Consider the following 17,681-nt stretch of genomic DNA (forward strand, 5'->3'; position numbering starts at 1 on the left):
CGGTCATCTTAATCGTGTGGATTTTATTGAACATGTAAACACTGAGCACAACTCACACAATCTTTATTTTATTTATTTTATTTCAGATTCAGAAAATATACCACACAGATCTTCCATCACCTTTGTAGCACAAATGTTTGGTATTTCTTTAAAGTCAGTTGTGCAAACACTGTTAGTGTTGTTCTCTATGGCAGCCTTTCACCTGAAATCCCAACAAATAAACTGTGATAAAACAAATACAGGCTCTCCCCACTCCCAAAAACGTAACAAACCCTTTAACAATGATTAGCTCTTCTTGCATTACAGGTCATCAAACTCTTTTGTACCATTTCTAATTTCTCCCTGGAGTCAGTGCACCAAGAGAGCATCCACAGGATATAAAGTCTTTCACCCATTGATCTGAATTTATCCCCAATCCCAACATTAACCAGTACCTCTTTATTTATTTTAATATGCAACCTGTGGTTAACACTATCAGCAGACATGCATTCACTCCCTTCCACAATAAAATCACCCTGAGCAGCAGCAGAAAAGCAGCATTCATTAATATAAAGTGCAGCACTCATCTTTAAATATCACCTCTAAAAACAAGGCTTACTGTAACACCCTTTTTACACATGCACCGCAGTCCTGAACCTTTCTAGACCTTAACTATGTGAAAATGCAAAATCCAAATGCAGCTGGATTGAACATAAACTGGTCTTCAACCAGATGGTTGTACCATCAACTGAAACAAAACACCTGTAACACCTTAAATGCAAATGAATCATCAGGTTGTTATGACACTGAAACTTTGAATCAATAAAGTGGAAAAAGTATTGACAAAAACCATCTAAAGATGAAGTTGTGGCCATTGAAAGGATTAAACTGACACTAGTTAACTCTGAGAAAGCAAAAGAAAACATGAAATTATTGCTTTTAGATATATGGACTTATTAGTTTCACACTTTGGTTAAGTTTAGGATAAACAAACCGGTTTAGCATTGTAAAACCAAAAACAAACAAACAAATGAAACCCATAAAAAACAAACAAACAATAAAAAAAAAACAAAAAAAAAAACAACTTTCCCCAGTTACAAGACCGAGACATCACAAAAATGTGATTGGACACTTGATGTTTGTAGGAATAACACCAGCAGAGAGATAACAGACAGTGCAAACACATCTGAAGGAAACATTTTCTGTTGTGTGCTACAAGAAAGAAAGAAAACTTCAAGGGACAACATTTCAATCTGGAGTTCATGCGTGACAACAGGCCATGTCTTTAATGGATTACTCACTCTAAAGCTGTTTTCCCACATGAACTTTGGGAAATTTAGCAAGAATTAAGTCAGAATATTTTCCTTTCTCACATGTGGCACACTCCAGGAAATATTTTTCTTCAGATGCGTCCATATTTGGTGTGGTTTAAGTGAGTGAACTGCCTGTAAAAAGCATGCAGGAGGTAGAAACATGACACCCACCATCAGCTTTGCAGTTTGCACCATCTAATGCACCTCGGTGAGGCAAGTCCTAGAAACGTTTGCTGCTGTAGTCTAGGTTTGATGCAGATATGCTCATACTGGATTCTTTGTTCCCTTTTTGAATCACTTTCATTAAGACAGCAGGTCAGACTTTATAATATTTCACTGGAAGGACAGCAGCCCGACCTTTTCAATCCTACTCAAAATTATTCACATTTTTGAGGTTTATCATGATCTCAATCTTTAGTATGAAACAAGAGTTAAGGCAGCTGCAGTAACACTTTACCATCATGTCTGATTAAAGACACATCTCTGAGGAACAGTTAGGTTTGTGTGAGCAGAACTCCAGAAACTGGAGAGCCAATAACGGAAAAGAGAAACATATGACAGAGACAGGTTTGGGCTGAATGAGGGAGGAAATGTGTCTACCAAAGGAAGAAGAAGCCACAGAGAAACCCACTATCACTCAGCGTCAACTTTTACAATAAAAAAAATAAAAAAATAAAAAAAAGAACCGAAGGAATCAAAAAGTCACAGAATCACCACAAGGAGTCATGAAAAACTAGCTTCACTCCCAAGTTAATTTACTCAAGCCCCCCTCATTTTTAATTTTTCACCTGCTGCTTCAGTTTGTCTTAAATATAGTGAACAAAATGAAATTAAGTTAGAAGATAAGTGTCCAATCACTTCAGCCCGTCAGAGCAGAGTGTGATAGTGGGTCTCTCTGAAGTCGGGAGGTGAAGAGGGAGAAGAGGTGGAGGAGGAAGAGTCTTTCTACCACCCTAAAAAGAGAAACAAACGAAGAACAAGAGAGAGGGAGAAATACAGATTGGGAGGGGGGGAAGACAGTCAGTGTGAAGAAAAGCGTGACAGACGAGCTGATAATAAACTATCAAGGGTCGTAGATAGGCAGGTACGGGTAAATGAACAAACACTTAAGAATAGTTAGTCATACAGGTTTGAAGCAACATGGAAGAGAGATTTACATACACTGCTGACTGGGGTCAACGTCCGCCGTGGTCATCTGAACATAATTGGTGGGGAACAATCCAGTAACCCCGTTGGATTCTCCTTTCCACCAGTCAGGGTTACTCTTGTCTAAAACGTTGATCAGTTGCCCTTTAGAGAAGCTCATCTCTTCCCCATTGGCGGCTGTGTAATCATATATGGCGATCACCTGGCAGACTGAATATGAAGAGGACAGTGAGGTTATTATTTTTGCCTAGTCCACACTGGTATTTCATTAATGCTGTAAAATGCATGCTGCTTTGACTTTTGCCCTCCCCCAGTGACTTAAAGTGGTGTCTGTGTGTGTCTGCGTTACCTGGTTGAGGTGCTGGTGTGGACTTGCCACTGCTGGATTCCAGTACTTTAACATGAGTAGCAGGGAACCAGCCCTTCTGACGCTTTTTACCACGAGCCTGGAGTCAGAAAATACAAACAGTCACTGGCTTTCAGTGAGGTTTTAATCAGACTCACAATTTTTTTTTCCAAAGTTCATGATTGCTTGAGTGTTATGCCAAAACAAAAGGAATGTTTATGTCCGAGCAAATAATCATTTCATTTTTCTCCGAAAGAAAAAAAAAACACCTCTGCTAGTCAGAGTCAATAAAACAGACCTCTCAGTCTGCTTCTCACTGCTGGTACCTTTTTAGAAGCTTTTGGTTAAATTATCTGACAAATAATGTGATTTGCTGCACAGTTCATTTTACTAACACAACATCCAGCGAGTAGTTGTGTACAATACTGCAAAACTTGGTACTGATTTGAACCAAGTAAATAGGCCCAGTATCACAGATACCAAGTATCTTTGAACAAGGCGGATGGGCATGCTGGGAATTCTAATGTGCAGGAATGTGGAAAATGTGCAGGAACCTGTTGAAGTCAACAGTGCAACAGCTTGTGTGATCATTGTGTGTTTGTTGTCCAGCAGTATAATAAATTATGTTGAGCAAAGAAAAAGATAAAAGTGGTTCTCTAAGGAGGAAGGAGAAACGTAGGCAGAATGAGTACAGCCACAACTTTGGAGATGAGTGCTGTCAATGACTTTGTTGAGTGCAAGGCCTGAAAGAGGAAGATGAGTGACTGAAACACTTCTTATATGTTGGAAATATGTACTCATAGTGGAATATGTGTGTGTGAAATATCTATAAGCTAAATAATGAGGAATTTTATAAATGAGTGTGCTTGTTATACGGTGACCAATCCACTCAGTCTGTGAGGACCTGTGGTTAATGGGCTTCTCACCGTTGTTCGTGCTTATAGACATTCGAGTTGTCTTTGTGCCTTTGTGTCAGCAAGGATGAATCTGTTTTGGGCTTGTGGTAGCCTAGTTAAAAAAAAAAAAAAAAGACTATAACTTGAAAAACCCCTAAACGCTGACCTGCAGTTCACCAAGCCACCAGCCTGAGACATCCTTGCTGAGGATGAGGATGAGCTGGCCATTTTCCAGATTCAGCTGCTCAGGACCAGTAGAAGCGTGAGGTCTAGTAACCTGAGCGACCTCTGTGGACATAAAACACAAACAACTTATTTCAGAAAAATGTACAATCAGGACTTCAACAAAACATGTTTGAAATTTAGAACATTACCTTGCTTTTTCTTTCCAGATGTGCTCGATGTCTGAAAATAAAAGATGGGTTTATATTTTAGTATGTGTTCTTTTATAACCCTTTATGTTATAATGCAATCTATTATGAAATTGTCACAAACTGAAGTCTTAAATAAGACCTTCCCAAATTATTTATTGCAGCAGACCAGTTCATGCCCCGTGTGTGTTATGTTAAGTGTTCTTACATCTGTCTCTTTAGGTTTGACGTAGTTGCTGGGGAAGACGCCCGTGCGGTTTCCTATCGAGCCGTTCCACCACTCTCCATCTCTCTTGCTCACCAGGATCACATCTCCCTCTTTGAATGTCAGATCACCGGACTGTGGAGACTCGTAGGTATACAAGGCCACAAATTCTGGAAAAGAAAAAGAATCAAAAAGACTAAAACACAACAATACAGCTAAATGCCCACGTGTTGTTTACATCGATAAACTAACCTCCATCATAGTCCAATTAAAAGAGTCAACAAATCCTGAATGATAGCAGATGAACAGTAATGTTGAATATTGAATGAAGCATATATTATCTAAATAAATGTGAAAAGCTAAACAAATCGACAGCAAGGAGGGAAAAATTGTGTAGTTTAGGCTGTTCAATCATTTAATCTTTATAAAATGTTAAAATATGATCCCAAAAAGTTGATTCTGTTTATCTGGACGTTGAGTTTTCAGTGGGAGAAACGTTTCATTGCTTATCCAAGTGACTTCCTCAAACAGACTGTCAAACAGACTGCATACAGTTTGGACTCTTAGTTGTATTCAATATCAGGAAGCGCAGTTTACATTTCACAAGACTTTTTACTTTACCTTCAAGCTGCAGGCTGTCCCCATCAGGAGCATCAGCAGAGGAGCTCTTCACACTGTAAAGACAGAGAGACAATATTACAGTACATACATGCATAGTAGTCTGGCAATCCACCCATGCATCTCCCAAAACTTATGACGCCACACGCAAAGTTTAACTAAATAAATGCAAACCTTTCTATTCATTGGGGAATCTGCTCAGGCCTTCGTAAACCTGCTGTCTCATTGTTTTGGTCACCAGCCAAATGTCACAAACACAGATGAACCTGCACTTGACTGACTAGTAAATCAAGAGCTTAAACTTCAGGCTCAGTTTCCTACAATACCAGCTGGAATTAAAGTGCATATCCTGCTGCACCTGTGAATGTAGGTGACTGGTCATGTTATCATGCGGCTTGACTTGGCTGATTTAGTTTGAGATAATGGCACCAAAGTTTACATATGGAAGGCACACAGGATTACAGAGTTTATGCAAATGAATGGAGATTAATTAATTTAACAAAAGACAATGAAGTATGTTTTTCTGTTTTACTGATTTTACATAAGTACACAAGGCCAACGTTCCCACCATACAACAGACTGTCTAAATCAGGCTGGCCAACCCTTGAAAACATATCTCCTTATGTTTACATTTGATTGAACATGAAAGGTAAAAAGCTGTATTTTTCACATGATCACTAAGACTTGAATTCAACCGTGTGTCAGTAGTGAATAATGTTCATCCACACAGGAATTTTCTGCTTATTAGTGGTCTAAAAGAGGTCTAAATTATACAAAGTGTACAACCTTGGATTGTCATGAAGGCTGAAGTTCAGATTAAATCTGCTTCAAAACCAAAAGTTAAAATGTTAAAATGATTAATGTTAAACAAGAAGAGATGTCTTTTCCCCTTTTATACATATATATATAGTGATGGTAATAAGAGTGATATAGTAATAAGAGTCATTTTTAAAGAGTAAACCATAATAAACCAAATATTAACATTTTTGCAGCCTGAATTGCTCTTTAAGCTGCGTATTTCATTACAGTAAAGTTTCAGGAAGAAAGTGTCTCCTAAAAGGAAAGGGGAAAAAAAAAATCATTCACAATGAGGCTTGTTAGTATTATCAGAAACTAAAATAACAGGAAGCATTTCCATTTCCAAGGCTATAAAAGACTGTTGAGATTTTGAATCCAAATCCAAGATCCAAGAAGGAAAAAGCTGCTAATGTCTTAGAAAAAGTAAAGATCCACACATAAGCAAGTACTTACTTTGAACCCTCATCTTCTCCAATAGGTTTCACATATGTTTTAGGGAACCAGCCCTGTTCGTCGTTCAGTTTTCCCAGCCACCAGTTCTCCTGCTGCTCCAATACCTGAATCACATCGTCCTTATTAAAGTTCAGATGACTATCTGTCTTTGCTGTCCAGGAACAGAGCGCCTGGGCTAACAGGGTACCCACCACCCGCTGATGAAAAGATAACAGCACAGAGAGGTTGAACCTATCCACATAATAATTATACAGTTGTAAGGAGCAGTAAGTGCTGTGTGAAGCCCTCACCTGTTCCTGACTCTCAGAAGTTGCAGGGTTTGGAGAATGTGTTGGTGTGAAGGCGGATTTTGTCCCGGACACTTTGGCAGCCTTAAGAGCATTACTAAGCTGTGACTGCAGCGGTAGTTTAGGAGGAGGAGCAGGAGCAGTGCTATCAGCTGTATTCGATGGGCCCACTCTCTCGACGTAGCTCTCTGGGAACCAGCCCATCGTCCCCTGCTTGCTGCCATACAGCCAGCCTTCCTCTCGCTCTGTCGTCTCATCAACCTGAGCAGAGGAGAGAAGAAGGTTTGAGACAGGAAAGTTAAAAGCTGAGGGTCAAAAAAGAAAAAAGAAAAAAAAGAAAAAAGAAAAGAAAAGAGTGAAGCCCTGATTTTATTCCTACCTCGATGATGTCATCTGCTTCCAGGCTGAGCTCTTCGTTGTTTCGTGCAGTAAATGGGTAGACTGCTTTGAAGGATGTGAGCGATGCTGACTTCCTGTGCTGCTTGGCCCTCGGCTGCCCGCCTGTAGCACCAAATCAGACATCATAAAGTGAAGTGATCTATAAAACAAAGACAACAGAAGCTGATAAAGGTTTCAAAACATGCAACTGTCCCTCACACCTTTCCGCTCCTCCAGCCCTCTCAGCAGAGCTTGAATATCAATCTTCCCTCCTGTTTTAGGTGGTTGCTGCTGCTGCTTCTGCTGACGAGACGCCTCCTCCTTCCGCTTTCTCTCCTCTTCAGCTTTCCTCCTCTTTTCTTCCTCCTCCTTTCTCTTCCTCTCCTCTTCTGCCCTTTTTCTCTCCTCCTCACGCCTCTTCCTCTCCTCCTCTTGCTGCTGATGAAGCCTTCTCCTCTCTTCTTCCCGCTTCCTCTTCTCCTCCTCCTCCTGCTGCTTTCGCCTTTCCTCTGCGTCTCGGAAAGCTGCTTCAGCAGCCCTCTGTCTTCTCCTCTCCTCCTCCTCTCTCTCCCTTCGGCGCTCCTCTTCCCTTCGCACCTCTTCTAACCTTTTCCGCTCCTCCTCTAACCTCTTCCTCTCCTCCTCCTCCCTTCTGCGTCGTTCCTCCTCTTCTCTCCTTCTCTTCTCCTCTTGCCTCCTCTCCTCCTCCAGTTTTCTCCTCTCTTCTTCTAGCTTCCTCTTCTCCTCCTCCAGCTTTCGCCTCTCCTCCTCCTGCCTCCGCCTTTCTGCTTGGCGCTGGCGCTCTTCTTCTTCTCTTTTCCTTCTCTCCTCTTCCTCTCGTTTTCTCCGCTCTGCCTCCTCCCTTGCTCTGAGCTCTCGTTCTGCCTGCTCCTTGGCAGCCTGGATGAGAGCCTGTCTCTGTCTCTCCTCCTCTTCCCTCTGTTTGGCCTCCCTCTCTTCCTGAAGCTTTCTCTGACGCTCCCTTTCCATCCTAATACGCCTGTAAGTGAGAAAAAAAACAAGCTTTAAAAGTCTGAACATTAAAATGAAAAAGTTATTTGTGATGATGTGAGAAAATATTCAAAACAACCAAGCTATTTCTCACAACCACCAATATATCAGGGTGCACCACACCTTCCACCCCAGCCCAGAAGAATTTGATCAGAGGACTGGAAATGTGCCCAGTTGAGTTTATAAGGCATACACACCTCAAATTAACGCACTATTAACTGGTCATTATGTATTTAACTATTACTAAGTTAAACTGATATAAAGATAACTGAAGAAAAGGCAGAAAGATTTAAATGTTTTGAGAAGAGGCCATGTAGGAAAATTATCTCAAAAGTTAATCCAAAGCTATTTCAACTGGTTTGAAGAACATAATTGCAAAAAACTTCTGACAAACAGAAGATGCTGGCCATGGCACGGGAACCTTTTCTAGGCTAAAAGTTTTGGATCTACTAAAGCAGCGGTCCCCAACCCCCGGGCCTCGGACCGGTACCGGGCCGCGAGAGTTGGGGCTCGGGTGTGAAATGTATGGTTTTCAGGGTTTTTATCGGTTTTCAGCGTTATTTTGTTATCGTTTTTATCATTAACTCGGTTTTCCTGGGTCTTTTCACGTGTGTTATGAATAAATCTTCTTTTTTTCGGTACCAGTACTAGTTTTATTTTGTTGTATTTATCCGCGACACCTTAAAGGCCGGTCCGTGAAAATATTGTCAGGCATAAACCAGTCAATGGCGCAAAAAAGGTTGGGGACCGCTGTCCTAAAGTGTCAATCTCAGCGTAAATTGTTCGATATGGATCCTGCCTATTTTGGGGTTTTGTTTTTTGAACTGATGACATTATTTTCATCTCGGAATTGTGTGAATTATCAGTATATGGAGTTGTTACATTTTTTTCTATTGGTCTCTTTATCTTTTTGATCATGACAAAAAAGGTTATTTTTTAAGTAAACAACATCATCAAACTTGACTGAATAACAAATTATATCCAGTATTCAATAACATCTTAATACGTTTTGTGTTGGTTGGAAAAAGAGCATATGGCATCTGCTGTATAAATGATGACTAATATTTATAACACACAAATGTAAATTCAAAGTGTACCTCTGAGCTTCTTCCTCTTCCTCCCTGCGCCTCCTTTCCTCCTCTTGTCGTTTCCTCTCTTCTTCCTTCCTCCTCATCTCCTCTTCTTGCTCCTTCTTTCGCATGAATTCACGCTGTTTGTCTTCTTTTATGCTGCGCAGTTTCTCCAGTGCAGCCTGCTGATTTCTTTGGCTCTCTCTCAGTTCCTGGTGTAAACAAAGATAGTTCACATAATTACTAGCAGTCTGAAAGATAAATGGCTGAATTAAAGGATGCGAGACGGACATGGGCACAGTCTAAGGCCTATAAACAAACAGCATCCAATACCTGACTAAATATTATGAAAAAGTAGAAAAGAAAGAGATAAATTAGGGGACCAAAACACAAGATACAACAAGGCAAGAACAATAATGAGACCTAAAGCAAAAACCTTTAGTAGGTAGAAGAGGTTACGGAGGCAGGCCAGCAGAGAGAGGAGAGCCTGGAGTATTGACTCCTCAGCACCCACACACTGAAAAGGGGAATGAAATGGGCGAATGGGAAGAGAGGAAAGGATCCAGTGTAGGGAAGAGCAGAAATGTCCAGAAGACGAGGAAAAAGAGGAATCAAAGTTTAATATGTTGTATCAGATGCCAAAGTAGGAAGTATGGCAGGGAAGGAGAAAGACAAAAAAGGCCTCAAGGGCCAGGAAGCAATATTAGTGATCAGCTGTAAAGGACACAGTCTAATATGCAATTTGTTAAATCACTGCTTTTAAATTTATATTAGGAAAACAGTCTCCTTAAAAAATTAAAATAAATATGTTTCAAGGAAGTCGATCCAAACTAGCAGCCCCTTTTTATCAAAGCTTTACAGTTCTACGATTTTGCACTGCTGAGAATAAGTGCAAAAAAATAATATAATCCACAGAGCTTGAGATTCTGGCCCTTAACTGATCAAGGATGGAAACCATCCTACACATTCCAGAAGAACTGCAAGAAGACATTAACTATTGTTCCCTGACACGGCTGCCATGAACCTCAACGACTGCAAAAACAAGCATTCAACATTTTCTCATGAGAGTATTCTAAGGCTGTTTTCACACCTGCAGTGTTTAGTCCGTTTAAATCCAACATAACTCGGTACCACACACATGCAAAGAACACAAACTGTACCTACTAGCTGTAAAATAAACTAAGGGCTTGCTTAGTTTATTAGCCACAAGACGAGAACACAGCACCTTCTACCTGTATTTACTGTGTTGCTGCTGCTCCACACGCATCTGGCCAAAAAGCAGACTGAAGTAGTGACAGATTCCTACCTGCATGTCTTTGTTATACTGGTCCATTTCTGCTAGTTTGGCAGCCGTCTCTTTCTCCAGAACTTCAAGCTGTTCTCGCAGTTTCATACACGTCCCTTTTTTCTCCGTCATGCTCACTTTTAGGGTGGACACTGTCGATGCTACAAGCAGATAAAATACAGTCACTGCGGTAACTGGTGGTACATCTATCAGACAACAATCCATAAATTGTTTGCATTTACTTCTTCTGGTTGCATGTATTAAGTAATTATAATTACAACAAGTATAATGAAAACCGTGATAATTAAAATGAGTCAATTTGCCATATAAGAGGTATTCTTTTCATTTTATTTTCCATTTTTCTATGATTGATGGTCCAAAGCTTGGCATGTTAATTTTTCACTACTAACCAGGCAGGTTATTCAGAGACATATTTTTCAGCTTTTCAGTCAGTCTTTTCTGCTCCGGAGTCAAGTGGGACAACTTTCGCTGGAACTCCTAATGGATTAAAAAAAAAAGAAAAGAAAAAAAAAAATGCATCACTGGAGGGGGCGGAGTTTCAAAAAAAGATTGACACACACCCTCTCAATAAAGCAATACTCATATACATAGGTAAACTACTAAACAAATATCCTTGCTACTTTCAGCACTAAATATCATAATATTAGGATATTATAGAAATACACAAGGAACTGAATGAAACTCAGAAATGATCTCAGAAAAAAAATGGGGAAGAAAAAAAGCACAGACCTCAATTTGTTTCTGCAGATTGTTAATATCCTGCTGGCGTGCCTCCTTCCTTTGATTGTTAAGATCAAGCTCAGTCTTCTGAAGTTTTTTCTTGTTCTGAAAGTCACGCAGGCGGTCCGAGATCTGACGGTGCTTGTCACCCTAAAAGAGGTAGAGACAGAAGAACAGAGATGAGATAGCTTAAAAAACCTCCACAACATGTAGACAGAAAGTATTTTTGCTCTATGTTGGACTGAAATGTCTCTTCAGCACTCACCACTGCCTCCAACTCCAACTCCAGGCTCCTCTTCTTAGCTTTCAGTTTGGTGATTTCATCCTGCTCCTGTTCCTTCTTTAACTGGAGCTCTCCTTTCCTCCTCCTCTCCCACTCCTCTTTTCTCTGACGCTCGAGCTGACGCTCGAGCTCCCGCTGTGCAGCCTAGAATAAACGGACACACAGAAGTAAGTACACCACGCATCACTGCGAACAAACCAACTCATTCAGAGACGTTCACCTCACCTCTTTTCTCTCTATCTCCCTCTGCCGTTCTTCCTCTTTCTGTCTCTCCAGCTCTCTTTGGAGCTCAAGCCTCCTCTCCTCCTCTTTCCTCCTTCTCTCCTCAGCCTCCCAAGCCTCTTTCTCTCTCTTCTCTCGCTCTTCTTTCTCTTTCTGAGCACGCCGCTCCTGCTCCCTCCTCTCAGCGTCCAGTAGGGCCTGTCGTCTTTTCTCCAACTCTGCATTCCCTCGTTCCAAGTTTGCTTTGAATTTATCTTCAAATGATACTAAAAATAAAGTAGGAAGACATGACAGATCACTGTACTTTTCATGTAACATTAAGAAAAGAATTGTGAACATGTATGTGACTAAATACTGATTATTTATTTGAGATCATGTCTTAAAAAAAAAAAATTGTGAATGATTTTTATAAGATTTGGAGGATTAGCATTTAACAACGTCCAAACATTCCAGCTGCTACTTGTAGCCTAAGTCACCAATACGTGCACCACATTCCAGATGCTGTTCTTTAAAGACTCAGACTTATTACTAGAGTTTGACCAACTGTTTCCATTTTACTATGCGCAGCTTCTCTCATATTTATGATAAGATCATTTTAATCTGTGCATCATTTTCTTTTGTATTTTTGGTAGTCAAATCTATGCACTACATGGGAAACACACAGATGAGCTGCAAGTTTTGTAACTCATCTTATTTGAAGTCCATAGTAGTGAACCAAGGAAACAGAGAGAGAAAAACGAGGGTTAAAGCTGAGATGTGAAATGCAGTTACAAGAAGAGGGGAAACTCAAACTACACCCATTATATTAGTATTTCTCAGTGTGTGCAAAAAAATAAAATAAATATTTATGATCCATAGCTGCTGGCTGCACATGAACCCTCAGTTTAAAAAGGCTGCTGCCTGTGTGAGTTGGTTGTGTTTACTGACTGTTCATTTTTGGTTTCTGTGGCGGTTCAATTTCCAAGTTATCAATCAGGGAAGAGCTGAGGCCATTCGTGGCACTCCTGCAATACAGATTTCAATCAGTTTCTTTGGAAATACAGCATGCAACATCACTCACATAATAACAAGGTTTTGTGCAAAAAACCTTACGTCAAGCATTTATATATAGAGAATGTTGGAGAGGTTTTGGTCAAGCAGAACATGTGTGTCCACATACCTCTGTGAGGGTGGTACCAGCTCAGTTGGCAGTGTTAATGGCAGTGGTTGACCGCTCTTTGCCAAATCCACGAGGTGCATTGCCAGAATAAACTCCTCCGCTTGTAGCTTGCCATCTTTATCCACATCTGCTAAATTCCTGCAGGAAATTTGCAAGTTGGACTTTTGTAAAACATAATGTACACTTATCATACTTAAATTCAGCAGAATAATATTCATGGGAAATAAATATTGTTACTCAGGAATATTTGGACCTCATATTTACAATTACAACATCAATATTACAGCTACTGGACTTGCTGCTCTGACATAACCAGACTAGGTGTTGAAGCACAAGATGCATGATCATATAAAACTAACTCAACCAAATTCAATAAAAACAATTAACAGTTATAGCATTAAGTAGCTAACTGTAGAAAACATGTCCATTTGATTTGATAAATCCTGCAGTATTCAGTTGCGTAAAAAATATTGTAGAACAAAAGAAAAACAAAGAAAAAAACCCAGCAAATCTATTGTCAGATGTTTTAACCCATTTTAACAAGTAATAGATACTGGGAACAGCATTCTTAAAACAAAAAACAATTACTTCCTTAATAATGAAAGCGGTATTGTGATAATGCTACAACTGCATGACCTTTCGTACTTCTGGCTGCCAAACCTGACTGTAGTAATCAAAAGACATGTTCAGACACACCAAAATACACACATAATCCTACCAGATGGAGGCCAGTTGTATTTTTGTCAGCATCGTACTTTCCATCACACCCTTCACCTGCAGACCTGGTAAGAAGAGGAACTAATGTCAGAGCTATAACGTGTGGTGAAGACAGGAAGCAGTTGCAACACCATAACCAATTTTTCCTAGAGTGACATTGTACAAAGTTTCAAAATTCTAAAAAGCAGATGATGGTAAACAGGCTGTGACAGCATGAAAACACTCAGCTTTTTACAAAGGTCTACAAGGACACAAAATTTGAAGGAATAAAAGAAGCCCTTTGTGCAATTTTGTTACCATACAGACTGCGTAATAACAGTCAAGTTGCATTACTAAGAAAATTGGGGAAAAAAAATCTGACCTTCATTGTCATTTCAATAAATCTTTGTTTTTTCATAAGAACAGGTTTTACAAGGTTTGCAGAACAAAAGGACAAACAAATACTTGACTGTGTGCATGTGTGTGTTGAGAAACACTGTGACTGAACACACCCGCTACTATAGCCTCCACTACTTAAAGCTAACTAAAGGTTGATACAGGAGAAAAAAAGAGGGAGGAAAATGAAGTCATCAGTGACTGTCTCCACACCTAAATTCCATAAATAGTTTGGTTTTATATAACCTATACAGTGAGCATACACATAAATGCATTATACCAGTGAGGTATCCAATCATCTGTTTATCCAAGCTGTTGAACTGCTGTCTGTATTTAAGTCTGGAAGCATGTGGCACAGCCCAGTCACTGGGAACAGCATTCATGGGGGACATCACAGATGGGGTTGAAGAACCGGAGCTGAAAAACAATACACCAAATGTTTACGTTTGTACAGATAATAGCCCTTTCCCATTAATACCTACTCAGCTTGACTCAACTCAATTTCTGAAATTTTATTTTTCTGACATATAGCAATGCAGCCAGAAGTCCTGTAATGTCATTTGTATGCATCACGGAGTGGATTTTTGTGAGTAGTCGCTTTTGACACCATTGAATCGGCAGTCAGTGGCAGGCAGTCTGTTGCTGTTGTTGTCACATTTTTCGTGTCAACTCAGATCACTTGGGACCCTGGTTGAGTAGTTACTAAAAAAGTACCTAGAACCGAGTTCTAACACTTAATGGAAACCCTACAGACCCAGTCGAGATGAGCAGGTACTAGTTGAAAAGGGCTAAAAGAAACTGACAAGGTAAACAAGTCAGAGGTTGCCCAGACATGCTTACGTATATGTGCAGGTCTTACCTGCCAGATCCCAGGTCTAGCAGTGTTGGGGCCATGTTTATACCAGCAGGAGAAGAGGCGCGTCCAAGCGGAGAGGCGTAAGAGGTCGCAGATAGAGGTAGGCCTGAAGCAGAGACACACACGCGCGTTAATCATATTTCAACAATAGGGCACAAAATGTTATTCACACACTTAACCACAATTACAAAATGTGATGTTCTTTTTTTCACTTGGTGGAAAAGTTGAGGGTTCTGTCTTTACAGTTTTCTTAAATGGCAGATGCCTGTACTGTGATCACTGTTGTAACCTTGTCAAGGACAGGGAGGCCATTTGTATGGAGATGAGACAGAAACCTGACTCTGCAAAACAGGACAGGAGCCATTCCATTTTCCTGCTTTTCCCTTAAAATACCCAGAACTGCTTCATTGTCAGCAAATATACAGTATTTAATATGAGAGAACAGCCAGCATTTCTCCTCAGCAGTTTTCATACTACAACAAACAGCAGATAAGCATCAAGAAAGCAATAACCAAAAAGACAAACAAGAGCTGTCTAACAGATCACACACAAAGATGAACATTCCCTCCATAACATGCATTATTCGAGTCCCCCAACCAATATCTAGTTTCTGATTAGTTTGAGGTATTTTCTTAAGAGCATCGACGTGATGCAAAATTTGTGGATCTAGATCTAGTTTTAAGTGGACTCCAAAACTTAAGCACTACCAAGCTGCTTGGGCCAAACTCCAATCCAGGTCAAGTTTGCATACAAATCCTGCTCACTATTAGCTAATGCAAGTTTATCATGTTCAAAAGCTGACAGAATATTTAATACACTTTTTTCCAAATGTACTAATCTTTAAAAAAAATAAACAAAACCAAAGTTGTTCAAGTTTTTGGACAAAACCTTCTCTTAAAACAGAAAAACTTTGAAAATCTTCAGAACAAAGTTCTCCTTTAGGGTGCTTCATGGACTTGCTTCTTTAGTTAGTTTTCAGCCGTGACAACCTGATCAACTAGCATGATAAACATTGATCAGATAACACAAAGCGCTATGATAACCTGGAATATTTAAAGTGTAGCATATTTAATAATATCCTAATAGATTTTCTGTTAGAAGTCTCTCAGATACAAGATGAAAAAGACAAAAATGACAGCTAACTGATTAATGGAAATGAGAATTACACATACCAGTATTCAAACCTCCAGAAGAAATTGGCTGGAGGAGACCCATGGTGCCATTTGGTACTGTGGTATTTCCCATAGTTGGAACCAGGGGCGTGGGGGCAGTGGACATCATTAGTGGGTTCATTCCTGATGATGAAGGAACCATTGGGCTGAGGCCCGTCATTGGTGTCATAGGTGACACGGCCATAGGAGTCAACATGGCAAGGTTTGTTCCATGCACCATAGAGCCAATTCCTATGACACAATTAGATACACCATTTTTGACCACAGTGACTAAATGCATGCATGGAAACAATCAGTCAGACACAGTTTAGATTAGTCTAAGTGCTCCGAAATCTTTGAATGGAGGATCTTCATTTAAAAAAAAAATAAATAAAAAAAAATCATATTTTCGCTTCTACCTAGGAGCCATAGCAGCTCGTTCTTTCCCGTTTTTGTGGGCCATGTCCATTAAAGGCAAACTCCACATATTTGCAAATAGTAAAATGTTAATTTTCTAACAAATTCATATTCACTGCTATAGTGTACGATATAATAATAATATCGTACCATAGGCAGGGTTGGTGGGGTTGTTCATGGTGGGAGCACGCACTGGAGGCTGCTTCATGATGATTGGAAGCGATGAGGGAAGTGGTGTACCCGTAAGTTTTAGCTTTATAAGCTTCATAGCAACAGAAAACTCCAGCCGGTCCATCTTTCCATCTTTATTCATATCAGCCAGGCTCCTGGGAGACAGAACACAAAACATAAGCAAGGAAACGGTGATGGGTTCTCAGGAAGATCTTCTCAAGCACAGCATCTTATCCACTGTGAGTCTGTGTTTCTCTCACCATATATCAGCCAACACTGATGCAGGCAGCCCTGACTGAAGGAAAAACCTCTTTGCCTGGTCTCCTATAAAAAGACAGAGAGGGAAGAAAACAAAAAAGTGTCAGTTTACAAGTATGAGGTTGTACATCACTATCTGGACTTTAATACATATGTTATATTGGTTATATTCACATGTGCCTCGTCGCTTGAGCGTCTGTATTTGTACGTGTCTGTTTATTACTGTAAATCACAGGTGGGTAACATTTTCTCCAGCAGGCCACCCTCGTTTAGACACTCACTAAAATTCCATCCAAATATTTCATCAAAATTTATATGCATCTTGCCAGTTATTTAATGTTTAGCACTGCATAGATAAACCTGTTTTTTTCCTTTTAGGATGTTGCAGGGCAAACTGAGATGGCTCACAGGCCGGTTCTGGTCCTCGGGCCACATCTTTTCATTAATAAAGCACTTTTCAACTTTATTGGTGCTACAAAGCGCTTTACAATGTTTTCTACTTCCATACACAGGCACTGGCATGCCATCTGAAGGAACCTAGTATTCAATGTCTTGCACCAGGACACTTCAGCATGGGGAGGGGCTGGGGATTAGGGATACCAACTGAGTCACAGCCATTTGCAATTTCCAGTTTCATCATGATAAAATAGCACTCTGAAAACCAGCATCCAGTCACTGTGTGAATCATGGACAAACAGCATGTTTAAATGTCTGTACCTGTGACGCAGCCCACCGTTGGGGAGAGGGAGTCAAACATCTGATCATGTTTGTCCCTCTCCTCTGGGGAGATTGCCCACACACTTGGACCACCTGAGGGGGGAAAGGAAATGTAAAGTTTCAGTCATAGCCAGTGAGATTAAATAATACCAGGCAAATAGACCCCAAGAAGTAGCAGGCTTAATTTTTCTAATTAATGTCAGCTAATTTATCAGATATTCAGTTCACTTCACAAGATTGCACAGGCGTAAAAAAAAGGAAAAAAAAGGAAACAGGAAGACAGGTGCACACACACAGAACAACTGACACAGATAAAGAGTACCCTGACGTCAGCCTCAGCAGCAGTCAGACACTGGGAATCCACCAGTATTGACAAAGTGATAATGAAGCTCAATTTTCACTTTGTTAAGTGCAAAACAAGACACTTTTACTGCTCTTCACCAAGGCTGTTTACGCCA

At 40.2% G+C, this 17,681-nt stretch overlaps 1 protein-coding gene across 1 annotated transcript in view; it reads right to left on the reverse strand.

The window, feature by feature from the left end:
* Positions 1-17,681, reverse strand: part of itsn2b (intersectin 2b) — a 34,186-nt gene that overhangs the window by 7,557 nt on the left and 8,948 nt on the right. Inside the window, exons 3-27 of the mRNA XM_013910901.1 lie at positions 17,224-17,316; positions 16,509-16,572; positions 16,228-16,403; positions 15,682-15,912; positions 14,513-14,615; positions 13,934-14,070; positions 13,280-13,343; positions 12,562-12,699; positions 12,330-12,406; positions 11,406-11,668; positions 11,163-11,324; positions 10,907-11,047; positions 10,567-10,654; positions 10,178-10,317; positions 8,899-9,083; positions 7,012-7,790; positions 6,792-6,913; positions 6,416-6,673; positions 6,126-6,322; positions 4,878-4,930; positions 4,260-4,426; positions 4,055-4,085; positions 3,847-3,968; positions 2,788-2,884; positions 2,454-2,648 (exon numbers count right to left, since the gene is read on the reverse strand). Coding sequence (XP_013766355.1) covers positions 2,454-2,648; positions 2,788-2,884; positions 3,847-3,968; positions 4,055-4,085; positions 4,260-4,426; positions 4,878-4,930; positions 6,126-6,322; positions 6,416-6,673; positions 6,792-6,913; positions 7,012-7,790; positions 8,899-9,083; positions 10,178-10,317; positions 10,567-10,654; positions 10,907-11,047; positions 11,163-11,324; positions 11,406-11,668; positions 12,330-12,406; positions 12,562-12,699; positions 13,280-13,343; positions 13,934-14,070; positions 14,513-14,615; positions 15,682-15,912; positions 16,228-16,403; positions 16,509-16,572; positions 17,224-17,316 — 4,083 coding nt within the window. The remainder of the gene's footprint in view (positions 1-2,453; positions 2,649-2,787; positions 2,885-3,846; positions 3,969-4,054; positions 4,086-4,259; positions 4,427-4,877; positions 4,931-6,125; positions 6,323-6,415; positions 6,674-6,791; positions 6,914-7,011; positions 7,791-8,898; positions 9,084-10,177; positions 10,318-10,566; positions 10,655-10,906; positions 11,048-11,162; positions 11,325-11,405; positions 11,669-12,329; positions 12,407-12,561; positions 12,700-13,279; positions 13,344-13,933; positions 14,071-14,512; positions 14,616-15,681; positions 15,913-16,227; positions 16,404-16,508; positions 16,573-17,223; positions 17,317-17,681) is intronic.

This window comes from Pundamilia nyererei, unplaced genomic scaffold (assembly GCF_000239375.1).
Source record: "Pundamilia nyererei isolate P.nyererei 1_Seehausen unplaced genomic scaffold, PunNye1.0 scaffold00051, whole genome shotgun sequence".
In the NCBI taxonomy this organism is placed as follows: Eukaryota; Metazoa; Chordata; class Actinopteri; order Cichliformes; family Cichlidae; genus Pundamilia; species Pundamilia nyererei.